Consider the following 13,384-nt stretch of genomic DNA (forward strand, 5'->3'; position numbering starts at 1 on the left):
TTCGATACGCCATTCACGATTTCGATTATGTCATTATGTCACATTAGATTATTCTCATAGGTATAGGGAAAATCCATTGTCATTTAAATACACGTAAACGGTCTTTTCACGTTAATGTAACTTAATCACTCTTTTGTAGGGAAATGTTTCATTTAAATCATACTTACGATGTACGAACAAAATCATGTTGGAATAAAGCTTTTTTAAAATATTTCCCTGATTGAGCTATCAGGGATACAGGGTTCTTCCGCTTAGCTATTTAGCCCGGTCGAAATAGACATTTGAAATAACAAAAATTCCCGGAAAGCTGAATTTTGACGGAGACAAAAGACCTAAAATTTTGACATTTAATCTCGAATAACTTTTGACGCACACATGGGATCAATGGGGACTTTTAATTTTTAAATTATTATGATAAACCCAAGCCTGCCACCAAAATTCAGCTTTCCGGGAATTTTTGTTATTTGACCACTACTTTTATGTCTATTTTGACTAATTAATTAATATTTTGGCTAATTCTGAAATAATATAGAATGGTTTTCAAAACTAAACTGGTATCTTGATTACCTACCTACATGGATTTAATAATGTATTTATTATCATACGATAAAATAATCATGCTTCAAAACTATAAAAATAATAACAACCTCAAATTCGATGAAAAAAAATATCAAAAGTACAGAAATCATTCCATCATTCAATGCAATCTAACCGTTTAATAGGTCACTGACCTTAAAGTGCACATCTATAATTCAGTAGCTCTACGGTATAATCTTCGCATTACTTATGAATGAGGAACCGCGCACTTGCTTGAACTAAACTGCATACAAAGAAACCATTTCATTTCATACTCATAGTACATTTTATGTAACTACTAACTTCTGCCTATAGGAACGTATGTATGATTTGCAATAAAACCTAAACCTATCAAGAATAATGTACATATTATATATGTAAGAAAAATGAATTCTCAAATTAGTCAAGTAGTTCCAAAGAAAAAGGTATAAATAAATGTTCTATTGACGTTATAAATCCTGATACAAAATGTATGAATTCTTGAGTAAAAGTCTTTTCTCGTTTTTTTAGTGTATGAAGATTTGTTCACGATCCATAGACAAAGAAGACCTTAAATTAGTATATCAACAACATTCAGAGAGGTGGATAAACCCTAGTATACACATGCCTTAGTATAATAAAATACCGCGTCCAGATGTATATCTAAAAGGAAAATATTTTATTTACAAAGTACTTCACTTGCCTTATCACCAAGATCGTAACATTGTCAACTTAGAACCGGAACACTCGCGGACAAAATAATTGCACCACAATTATAGACATATAAATCATATGTTCCGTACACTCAAAGCCACACATTTATGGTAAACATTTCACAGTTTACCTAACGGCGTGTTTGTTGCTTTTTAGGGCTGACAAACATGTTGAAATTTTCTACGCAATGTGTTTTTAAGACCCCGAATTTATATAATTTAATCGAGCCATTAACATTTTTTACTGAACAGTGTTAGGTGATTGTTACTATTTTGTAAACGATTTCTCTACATCTCGGTCAAAGTTATAACAGTTAAGATGGAGATAAAATAATTATGGCGCATTACTTTGTTGGCTAACGCTTTAAACAGAAGTAGGATGTTGAGGTAGGTCAAAAGGCCAGCGAAGTGGCTAAAGACGCTTCTAGCAACAAATATTTAAATAACGCCAGAAAACTATACATGACTATAACATATCGTTACAAATTCTTCCTTAATTATAATTTAGGACACTTTCAATCGTCACAGCTTTCATCTACATATTTTTTATTACCTCAATAGCAACTCTCAAGTGACAAGAGCAGCCCTAAGTTAGCACCCTGTCAAACTCACCGCGTCGGTCATGCCCTGCGGAGCGCAACACAACACAAACATTACTCCAGTGTTACACTTGTACTTTTCACTGCACTGCAGTGTACGCTTCCTAACTGTCGTACATTGTTGGAAAACACGGGTTTTCTGTGAGAGCGGTACCTTCTTGGTGAGTGATTGTATTTAAATTGCACGGTAGTGTACATGTGTATTCTATGTATGTTGTTGGAATGTTAGTAGTCTCATAACTGATGTAAGTATTAGGAATACACTGTTATTTTTGTGTTCTGCCATGTCATCATGATCATCTCATCGTCACACATGCAGTGTATAGGACTTTTTTAGCCGCTACAGGGAATTGAATCTATCACCTACCAACTACAGTTTCATACCTCTAAGTTTAAAAACAAATTGAAAAGTAAACACTGCTTTAACTGTCCCCTAGAAGGTTATGTTTATTTACCTTCAAAAGTTATGTTTTGCTTTATTTAGCTAAAAACATCAAGATCAACGTATGAAGGTAACATCCAAGAACTGACCAACAGTGAAATACCCACTCATCCCGATATTCTCAAATACTGCTACCACGATACTGAAATACCCAAGTTTAAAAAATGAATGTGTCTTGTTTTGCCACCTTCTCATCGATCCCACTCCAGGTGCCGACAAACCCAGGAGAGAAATACATTATAGTTTCACAAGGCAAATTGCTGCAGGCTACAAACTGCAAAGCAGCTGAGAAACTTATGAATATTTTCTATATTCTTACTTCATTCTTATTTATTTTCCAAGTAGATAGGTGAAGAAGTTTCACTCTATTTTATGCAATATTTACTGCAAGTTTCCTTTAGTCAGTATTATCTATTTATTGTCTTACTAAAACTATCCGATATTTTTTCTCAGCCATCACCCGTATAGATTGGTCTCCATTCATATTTAGATCCAGCATTCGCTATTGACCCATTGTAAGACCTTTGACAGATAGAACCCCATTGTAAGACCGTTTCGATTTTGAAAAGATTTTTCTTAAATTCATAAAACTATGTTTACCTCCCACCCTATTTTTAAACAATAATAAAAAAACATTGCCAACTTTTTCATTCAAGCTGATTTTAACACCGCCACCACTTTCACTAAGTACTCGATTTGCCTGCTAATCTACCCACCAGTAGAAAGCCTGCCATAATAAACCAGCTAGTCTTATCTGCGAGAAAACAGGAATTATGGAAAACTATGTAAAATCAATGGCATTTAACGAAGCGGCCGGAAAATGGTTTGAATGTGGAAATTGTGCGTCGATAGATTTTATTGCAGGATGTTATTTTATTAGGTATTTAGATAAGTTGGATTAGAATTTGAATCTGTGAAGGCTGGTTTCCTGTTTTCGATGTAATGGTAATTTCTAGTTAGTGTTAAAATGCTAGCAGTGAAATAGCTAATGATCTTTCTCAATGTAAGTAATATAGCAATGCAGAAGATCATTTTGGATTTCAATTATATTATCAATTTTGATGATCAATAAAAATGATACAGCCATACCTACTTACTTGAAGAAAAAAAAAGTATTTTATGAATGCCTGATTCATAATCTTATCAGTTGTCAAATACCTTGAGTTAACTAAATGGGGCTTTTCAGAGACTTATTTATTATATTTTATCAAAGTATACGTATCTAAGTTATCAATGAACGTCTATAATATCAATGAATGTGGTATTTTAACGACATCCTCTTTCACTTAGTAACATACAGTTTCAAGCGATGTTTGCGAGATAACCTACACTCGTGTTGCTATCGGAGTATAAATCCCTAACATAACATCCTAAGGAAGCTTGTCACTAGTAAAATGTTCTAACATAAGACATAACGTGTGGAGACTTTGGATGATTGAAATAGAGGGAATTAATTTATTGAATTATTATTTGATCTAGTCTTTGAGAAGCAATTGGTAAAATGAGGAATATGACTTTTTTCAAGCAACTGGTTCACATGTCTAATAACCGTCAACGAGTATTTTCAAAACCATTGCTAACTATAACACCAGCTAGTATTTGCCAGTGAATTCAACTGCCTCCCGTGGGAAGCACTCCGCACACCTGGATAAAACTTTGCCTAAAACTGGACTAACAATAGCTATCTTACACTGAAAGAATTTATCAAAATCAATAGAGTGCATCGCAATCAAACAGACTCCTTAGAATTAAGTATAGACTAATAGGCATATGCATAAGCAACGATAAACGTTTACCGCATGCTCGAAAAACGCCATTAGAAATAATGTGCCCTTTTCTACGGCATATCAATTTCAAATTAAGATAAAATAACCCAAAAAAGTAACGTTAATCCACTTAACAATCCAACCATAGCTAATACAAAAACAAATGCCTATAGCTGTCACACTCTTGGTACAAAGTGACAAATATAGTTTATAAGTACATAGTGTACCAGTGAACCTTATTACTTTCACAATAGGTATGTAGTGTCAAAAGTGAACTCATTCTGTCTTATGTGATAGATTGTATGATAACAAAAATGTTGCTTTTAAAACTATGAGCAGATAACAACTATTGCATATGCCTCGTTGGTCTCGTAACATGTAAAATTAATGGCATTTGACTACTCACTGAGTAGATACTCATGAATTCCAAATAAGGAAATGGTTTCAAATATTGAATTCTGTTAAAGATAATATCCTAATCACTTGTTGACCTTTTCACTGTTAAAATTCTGAACATCCAACTGATATCCAGATTTGTATGCAGCCAAAAACAATAGGGTTAACTAAACTCTGAACAATAATGGAGCATTTGATTTCTTTTTGAAAAAACCATCTTAGACAACTGCCTAACTAACACGGTTCATGAAATACGGCCTAGTGACAGAGGCACGGACAAACGGACAGGAAAATCTCAGTATAGTCCTTTCTGTACGAAACACTGTTAATCGAAATATTTTATAAATCAGTAACATGCTATGTGTTCGATTTTGTTTACCTAGCTAATCTTGTAAACGAACCACTTACCAACTACTATCTACACATAGTACTCTAAATCAAAAACACAATAGCAACCAATTTTTTTGTATCTACGTCAAAAGTACCATATTCTGCCTTTGTATAGGCACTTAACTAAGTGCCTAGCCGTCGTCGTTAGTTTGGCTAAAGAGACCGTGACAAGCTCGAGACGATTTGTTTTCTTTTTTTTATAAAGTAGTGATGTAACTGATAAATCGAGAATGAATAGGTTTTAGTCGATAATATCTAATGATAGTTGTGGACTATGGAGTTTGGATTGTGTTAACTTTCAAATAATGGGAAACATAATGTTAGTGAATGTTTGTTATTTTTGTGAATACTTTTGAGATTATTTGTAATTTTGATTTTTTGTGCACTGAGATCAAAAGCCTATTGAGAGTCAAAATATATTCAAGTAGCTTGGCACATGGCTTCTTTAATTTTAGCCCAAACATACTGGAAAAGGAGGAGTGACGAGTTTATGTTATATACCGAATGAAAACTTAGATAGTATAAGTATTATACAAAAAGTGAAAAGAGTACAAGCAACTATAATCCGCAAATAAATACTTCAATGTCAAGAGCAGGAAATATTATGTAATTCATTTACAAAAAAGTGCGTCAACTGTACAATCTTCAATCACATATTTCTTTTTTCCACCCACTCATTAGTAGTAGCCGTAATTTTGACAATGACAGCTATGATTATGTTTTAATTACTAACGGCAATTAACACCGATTTAATCCGAGAGTGATCAAGCTTGGTTTATTAACTAGAGGTTCCCCGCGGTATCACCCGCGTTCCCGTAATTATATTATAAATATTTCCCGTAAGTGGATAAAAAGTTGACTTAATCCTTTCTTTGGCTTTTGACTACCTATAATATTTACTAAATAATAGATGGGGTCAGTAGTTTTAAATGTAGGTACCTATTTATAGCTGGACTTTCGTGGAATCGTCGATGAAAAGTGGTGTTGTTTTAATAATGGATTACAAGTTTATTAATATATCTCCATAGCCGTTTAGATTATGTAAATCTCCTATCCAATAAATAATTCTTGTAAAAAATACGCCTATTTCTAATAAAAAATATTCCAAACACACGCACACCATTATTTCGCATCCACAGAAACAGATCAACACAAAATCCAAAGCATAAACTTCATAATGAGTTAGCGTGTTCAAAACGTTTTAAATAATACATAAATCATTTATTATTAGAGACGCTAAGACAGATGAATTAGGCTCTAGACTATAAATCAAATAAACTGTGAATTGAATCAACTGACAGTAAACAACGATATTTCACTTTGTTAATGCGCTACCGTTTATTTTAGTTCGCAATATTGTTTCCTATTGTATTTTAATTTTGAATGACGTCTGCTTATTTTAGGAATTTTAAGTGGGAAAGCTTTATCATCAACCTAATTATATGAAAGGCTTGTTATTAAAAACGATCTAATTAACCCTGTCAAATCGTATCCCTGTCATAAGAAGCGCATAACCGTCTCCTAATTTAATCTCAATCTGTTCAATCATTTCAGCGAGAAAGCGTAACAAACAAATAATGTATCTACCTACTGGAAAGAGTAGCATCGATATGTCTAACGATCCAGTAGCTTCCTAATTAACCTAATGACACCTACACAGCCATTTTCTTCCAATTATGACAATAATAACACAAACAATATTCCCTTGCTTGTTAAATAACGATTAAACCCAAACTCTCTGAGCAATAATTATCTAAAAGCTTAAAGGCCGATTTCGACCACGGTAGCTGTTCTCATATAAGGAAATCAGCCAGCTGCGCAGGACATATTATAGTGCACGAGCATTTGCTCAGACACAGGTGCACTCACTATTCCTTCACTCTCATAGCCCGATGGGGCGGCAATCCGACACGACCGGAGAGAGATCAGGCGCAGGACCGACATTAACGTGGAAGCTTAAAACTATATAAGGAACTAAGGAATATAAGGAAACTTAAGCACCCGGTTACGACCATCAATGACTAAATAAACTTTCTAGGAAATCTTGTCGGAATTGCTACGTTTATGGGCGTCAGGAATGTGCGAGAAACATAAAATTCTGACCTTATAGGTCGCATGTACTTACCACCTTGATTAAAAGATGTACCATAATATACCTGTAGGACTTAGGTGCCAAGTATTTGATGAAGATTTGAATAATAATAATTGGAAAATATGACGAAGCTGATGCTACTGATCATTTTAGAACAAAATGGTGACTTATACATTTCTAAAGTAAAAAACTACGAATTATATTATAAGCCCTCGAAATTGGATAAGGCAGTTAAGCTGTACGTTTAATTATTGGAAACATATACAGCGAATTTTCATGAAACTTTAATCGCACACATTTGAGAGAGATTGAGATTTCCTAACTTAATTAATGCTCTTGCAAAGCGGGACTGAATCATTCGATTTAATAAAAACATCCGATTGCATTGTTTACTTCATTTACGCGATTATTTTCTGTATATAAAAGAAAACTATTATCCAACATCAAGTTTTCTGTTTTTCCCATGAGGCAATAAATACTTAATTATGTTACAAAAGATGCCTTAAACCAGTTTACAGATTACCATATAGATGTTATAATGATATACTAAAGTGTGTTAGAAAAACGTCGTGTCAAGGTTGAGAGAAACGATTTTCGGTGATACGTCTTTTCAAGGTCACGTCGTTTGGTTTTTACGTCATATTGATATTATTTCTTATTACGATAGATATTGCAAATGTGGTTTGCGTTATAATTATATTAAATAATGATTGTACAAATAAATCGATTACCTTGCAAAAAGATTGTAAAGCAGTTACACAATATTATATTGTAAGAAAAGAGGTGCTATTAGAGTTGTTTATGAAATATTCTTAGTTTATCTAATATAGAAGAAGAAACACTCAAATATAAATAGGTATACGAAGTTTGTATCTGAACTATGTTACGAGTAGGCATAAGAAGCTGAACACCCGTGGAACGCATGTATAGTGTTAGAATTTTTGTCATATTTCTTAATAACTTTCGCCCCCGTTTTATAATTTCCCGTAACTACTCGGATAAAGAGTTACCAATTTGGTATACATAACTATAAATTTTCCTCAAAATCCGTTCAGCTGTTTTCAGGAGCGACAAGCATGCACACTCACAAACCTCTGTATAAGTAATTTTAGTGTGATTCATTCATAATTAATTGAGCTTATACTCAGTACTTACAAGGAATAGTTTTCTAGAATACATAATCAAGGCTTAGCGAGTGCCATTACTATTAAACGAAGCTTTAAAAGATCTTTTAGTTAGGAATGCGTAAAGCGGGTCGGCTGCCATGAATTAAATATTAAGTTGGCGCGCCAAAGACGTCTTAGTTTAACAAACTAGATATGCTATAGAAAATTTGTGTATGTATCTGTGTCAGATACGAAAATGTATGTCTTTTTATAGGTCACTAACTAAATCCATAACTAGAAAGAATTTTATAAAAGAAAGTCGTACTAGTTACACTACAACAACAACATGAATGCTTGAACTAATACGGCTTACAATTGGTTACAAGGCAGCATATAACCAGCACTATGACAGATTACTTTTAATACAAGCAGTGAATCCCTCTGAAAACGGTTGAAGCCGCGGCATATATAAATAAATGAAATAATAGAGCTGTATAAAGTCTGACTCAGTCCTCATTCAGCTCTTAGTATGGGTCTTAATCTCCCATATCATCGTTCAAATAACACCTTATTAAAACAAGCCATATCTAGAAGCAAACTGAAGAATTCCAGCTAAATCTTTGCACTACCATAAAAGCGTACTTATCGCATTAATTATTAGTAATAATATTCTCAGCGGCTCATCCAGTAGTTCATATACCTTGGTGTACTTACAAAGAGTACACAAATTGTGTAAGAGAGTATGTTTTGTTCATGTTGGGGATATAATGTAGGGTTATTTAGTACCTAAGCTAGTCCATATTGTATGAACATATCCTTTATGTATGAATGCCCATGTTTGAATGTTAGTCGTGCGTTGTTACAAGATTGAGTTGTATTGTGTTTAGTTGACGTCATAATTAGTTCAAGTAATTTCGAAGTAAAGGCAGTGTTTTTGTGTGTACTGTTTTCGTGATTCGTCCATTAGTTTACTTCGTAGAAATATTTGAGTAAAGTATGCAACATGTTGTATGCAATCATGACATAGTTTAAGTTAAGACTATATTTCTAAGATAAATATGTAAACATTTTACCCGAACATAACTCGACCATAATGCTAATTTGAACCTAAAAAACTTTTTACATTTCAAAAGTACACCAAAGTTTTTGATCCATCCTCCGAGCCTTTTTCCCAATCATGTTGGGGTAGGCTTCCAGTCTAACCGGATTCAGCTGAGTACCAGTGCTTTACAAGAAGAGACTGCCTATCTGACCTCCTCAACCCAGTTCCCCGGGCAACCCGATACCCCTTTACACCAAAGTTTTTGATGACCCATACATAAGGCAAATCAACTTCTAAACCATCTTTTGTTTTTCCTTCCACCGTCTCATAGTCCACAAACTAAACTACACGTCTTCTTGTTACAGGAAGAAAACATAGCCCTCCGCCTTATAAAGCAGCACTCAGACATCGAGGAACCAGAAAGCAGTCCAGCATCTCCTGAAGAGGTCTTCACAGGGCACACTGGTACCACGGGCCGGGCGTACTTCGACGAGGCTGGTTACGTAGCCGGAGGGTCTAAGGACTCAGACCCTTATGTGAGGAACAGGTTCAACCAGGCCGCTTCGGATAACCTGCCCAGTAATCGACCTGTACCTGATACGAGGAACGCTATGTGAGTTCAACAGATTTTATATAAATTTCTTAACTGAAAGATTTCTTAATTAAAAGTATAAGGGAAAAGAATAGTGTGTATCGTAAGGGATCCAAAACTATTGAACTGATTAGAAAAAATATTTTACTGTTGGGGTGCTACTTGAGCCTCGGGTGTCATGATGTAGGATATACTTTATCTATATACGGGTTCCCCCGATTTATCTGGAAGCATTCAGCACTCTAGCTTCTTCTTCTATGAGAGTCTTAGCTTGGCAAAAATGTAAGTAGTTCTGATAATGATACACAAATTAAAAGATGCTCCGCAATAAAACATTATTATAATTCTACGTTAGCACTGCTGTGGTCGGCTAATAAGATGTTTGTAGAATATTATTACTGGAAGTAGCAGTTCATTAATACCATGAATTAAGAACAGGCATTAATAAAACCGCAAATCACAACAACAATGCGTAGCTTCGACCTTGAAAGATAATGACTGCTCTAGACTAGGCTTAACTTATTTCTAACAAAAATAACCGTTATTCACTATCATACTAACCAATTTAATGTATAAAAAGATCAGCTGATTGAAATGATGCAAATTATTACAGAAATAATTGCACCCCCAGTAACACTAGACTTTATCCTGGTGTAAAAAAGTATTCACCTCAGGATGCGGATGAAACCATCAAACAGCTAGATTAGGTATATCTAAAGATCTTCAACTATAAAGTACATAGTATACATCCATCACATAAAGACCCAAGATCCAACCGCGCATTGAAACCAGCCATCAGACATTTTTCAGGCTTCCGAAGCCACTTAATCACCGTCATTGATATTTGCATAAGAACCGAGTTCAGCTTAGAGCTCTCACACACTGTAAACTTTTAGTCGGCCGATAGTTTGTTTGGGCTCATAAATCAATGTGAGAATAAATGGTAAAACGCACTGGAATGGAAGTACGCACAGAACAAAGATCAGGTATTCACCCGGTGGGCTGCGGGATTGTTCGAAAGAGTAACCGCGGCCCTGGTACATAAAAGATCAGTAGGAACATGATGGGTTTTAGTCAGTAAGAGTCTGACACACCTCACGTTGCTAACCATCATAGCGGGAAGGGTCATTTGATGTTTTCCCATTCAAAAAATGCTGTCAGACCGACTGAAAATGTTTATTGAAATCAAGATTATCTTCAAAAATAATTGTTGACATCCATTGGATCAATTATTGTCGACCGACTGTTTAGTCTCCAGTGTGGGGATAGTCTTAGCGTGTTCTCTCACGAAAAGGGGTCAGCCTTTCTGATGTTGACCCAATAAATTCTATGAGAGAATAAATCATGTTATACCCTCCTATTTTCGCTAGATCATAGTTTTCCTTCTCCGTGAATGACGTCGAAATAGTTTGATTGATGCGAAGTTTTTGTGTAGAGGATGGCTATTGAGACCTGTGTCCTTGGATAATGTAGCTTAAGAAAAGAACATCATGTTATGAAGATATAAATCTTCATACGTTCGTTTGTTCCCCACTACTTGAGGTAACCTATCATCATCATCATCCTCCGAGCCTTTTCCCAATCACGTTGGGGTCGGCTTCCAGTCTAACCGGATTCAGCTGAGTACCAGTGCTTTACAAGAAGCGACTGCCTATCTGACCTCCTCAACCCAGTAACCCGGGCAACCCGATACCCCTTGGTTAGACTGGTGTCAGACTTTCTGGCTTCTGACTACCCGTAACGCCTGCCAAGGATGTTCACTGACAGCCGGGACCTACAGTTTAACGTGCCATCCGAAACACAGTCAATGGTGTCTAAGATATACTTAGAAAGTACATACAAACTTAGAAAAGTTGCATTGGTACTTGCCTGACCTGGGATCGACCCCGCGCCCTCATATTTGAGGTTGGTCCTTTACCCACTAGGCCACCACGCACACCTAGGCCTATCAGCTTAATGAATTTATTTGTCTTCTGCTAAGACTCGTCCACTATCGGATGAAGGATGATGAATGATCGAATGTTCCTCAACCACGATTTTCTTTCACCTTCCAATGATTACATTTGATTAAGCATTGTAACTTGTTTCATGCCAAAATGTCCATATTAAAGTTTAAGAACCGTTCTAGAACTCGCCTAAGAAAACATGAGATGAGCGTAGTAAAAAATATTTTCTCACGTTTTAATGGATTCCTATTGTTGGAAATATGATGTAGGTACATAGGTAATCGTGTTTCCCAATAATTACACAAATCGATTTATAACGAGATATTGAGTATGATTATTTTCTTAGAAAACCTATCTCTAGGGAAACGAGAAAAGAATACTTATATCGTCCCACGGGGCTAAAGTGGTTTTGTATACACTTTGATTTATCAAAAGCTAGATCTATCTCTTAAAAAAATGTTTACAAAATAAAATGACACTAAACTACTCATGTCTCACTAAGTATTGATCAATGAACAATCTGCACTGCCCCAATTCTTACCCACTGACATAGACTCAAAATCATCGCGACAATTAGCAACAGGATGTCCTACACAAAGTTTTCAAACAAGCATTCTTCACTCAAAAACTAGTTAAGCTATCTCACACTAACTCGAAAAATTAACAATTACATAATACAAGTCACAAAAACAAACATCTAAATCCAATATTAGATGTTCTTAACCCAAATTCCGAACTTACGTTTAAGAAGAGCAGTGTCAAGTGTGACCTCAATAGACACAACCTCATATGTAATAAGAGTAGGCATATGACCTCCTTGGACCACGGTGACCTCACGCGGGTCAATGTCTTTACAAATGAGAAGATTCTGCAATGATCTTAATGATAATTAGTGGGCAAATATGGTGATGAAAGGTTTTGAGTAATGAGTTTTTTGGAAATAATGAGATAGATGGTTTTGGAATTTTGGATTATTGAAATTTTGCGCAGTTTTAAGCCATTTTGTTCAGCTGGAACTAGCTTTTCTCCGCGGTTTCATCAGCGTCTCGAAGAAATAACTTTCCGCACCTGGAAAAAAAGAACCCTTAGCCTTTCTGAGGCTCTAGGCTATCTGTGTACTATTCATTTAATACGGTTCAGTTGATAAATTGTTAGGTACCTATTTATGAGGAAAATTCGTATCTATATTTATCATCACAGTCGTCTTGTCACATTATTTTTTACATGAAGAGCAATCAAAATGTATCATGAATGAGAAAATTTTACATTAGTTAGCACTCACACTCATTCCTATACAGGCTTATCAATAACATCAAATTCTCTTTCACAGGTGTCGGCTAAAGAAATACGATGATGACCTGCCACAAACGAGTATCATCATCACATTCCACAACGAGGCCAGGTCCACACTACTTCGAACCATCGTCAGGTAAGAGTTACAAACCCTTATAATACGCTCGGGAATCTTCGGGAAACTTCGGCAATATTCGGTAAAGATCGCTTAAGCCGTAAAACAGTTAAAAGTTTTAAGTCGAAAATCTTGGATATAAATAAACTGATTTAACTTGAATGAGTTAGTAAGAAACTTTTGTTGAAATAAATCTAAATATAATTTAGGTATCTTATTTGATTTTATCTTCTTGTTTTTGTTTCAGCGTTCTAAATAGAAGTCCAGAGCACCTGATCAAAGAAATTATTCTAGTCGACGACTACAGTGATAACCGTAAGTACATCCTAACTAATAT

General features: G+C 35.1%; 1 protein-coding gene across 1 annotated transcript in view; it reads left to right on the top strand.

Annotated features, from left to right (window-relative positions):
* Positions 1 to 13,384, top strand: part of LOC110384346 (polypeptide N-acetylgalactosaminyltransferase 2) — a 110,011-nt gene that overhangs the window by 73,762 nt on the left and 22,865 nt on the right. The window contains exons 2-4 of the mRNA XM_021345587.3: positions 9,467 to 9,714; positions 12,970 to 13,068; positions 13,295 to 13,362. Coding sequence (XP_021201262.2) covers positions 9,467 to 9,714; positions 12,970 to 13,068; positions 13,295 to 13,362 — 415 coding nt within the window. The remainder of the gene's footprint in view (positions 1 to 9,466; positions 9,715 to 12,969; positions 13,069 to 13,294; positions 13,363 to 13,384) is intronic.

This window comes from Helicoverpa armigera, chromosome 13 (genome assembly GCF_030705265.1).
Source record: "Helicoverpa armigera isolate CAAS_96S chromosome 13, ASM3070526v1, whole genome shotgun sequence".
Lineage (NCBI taxonomy): Eukaryota > Metazoa > Arthropoda > Insecta > Lepidoptera > Noctuidae > Helicoverpa > Helicoverpa armigera.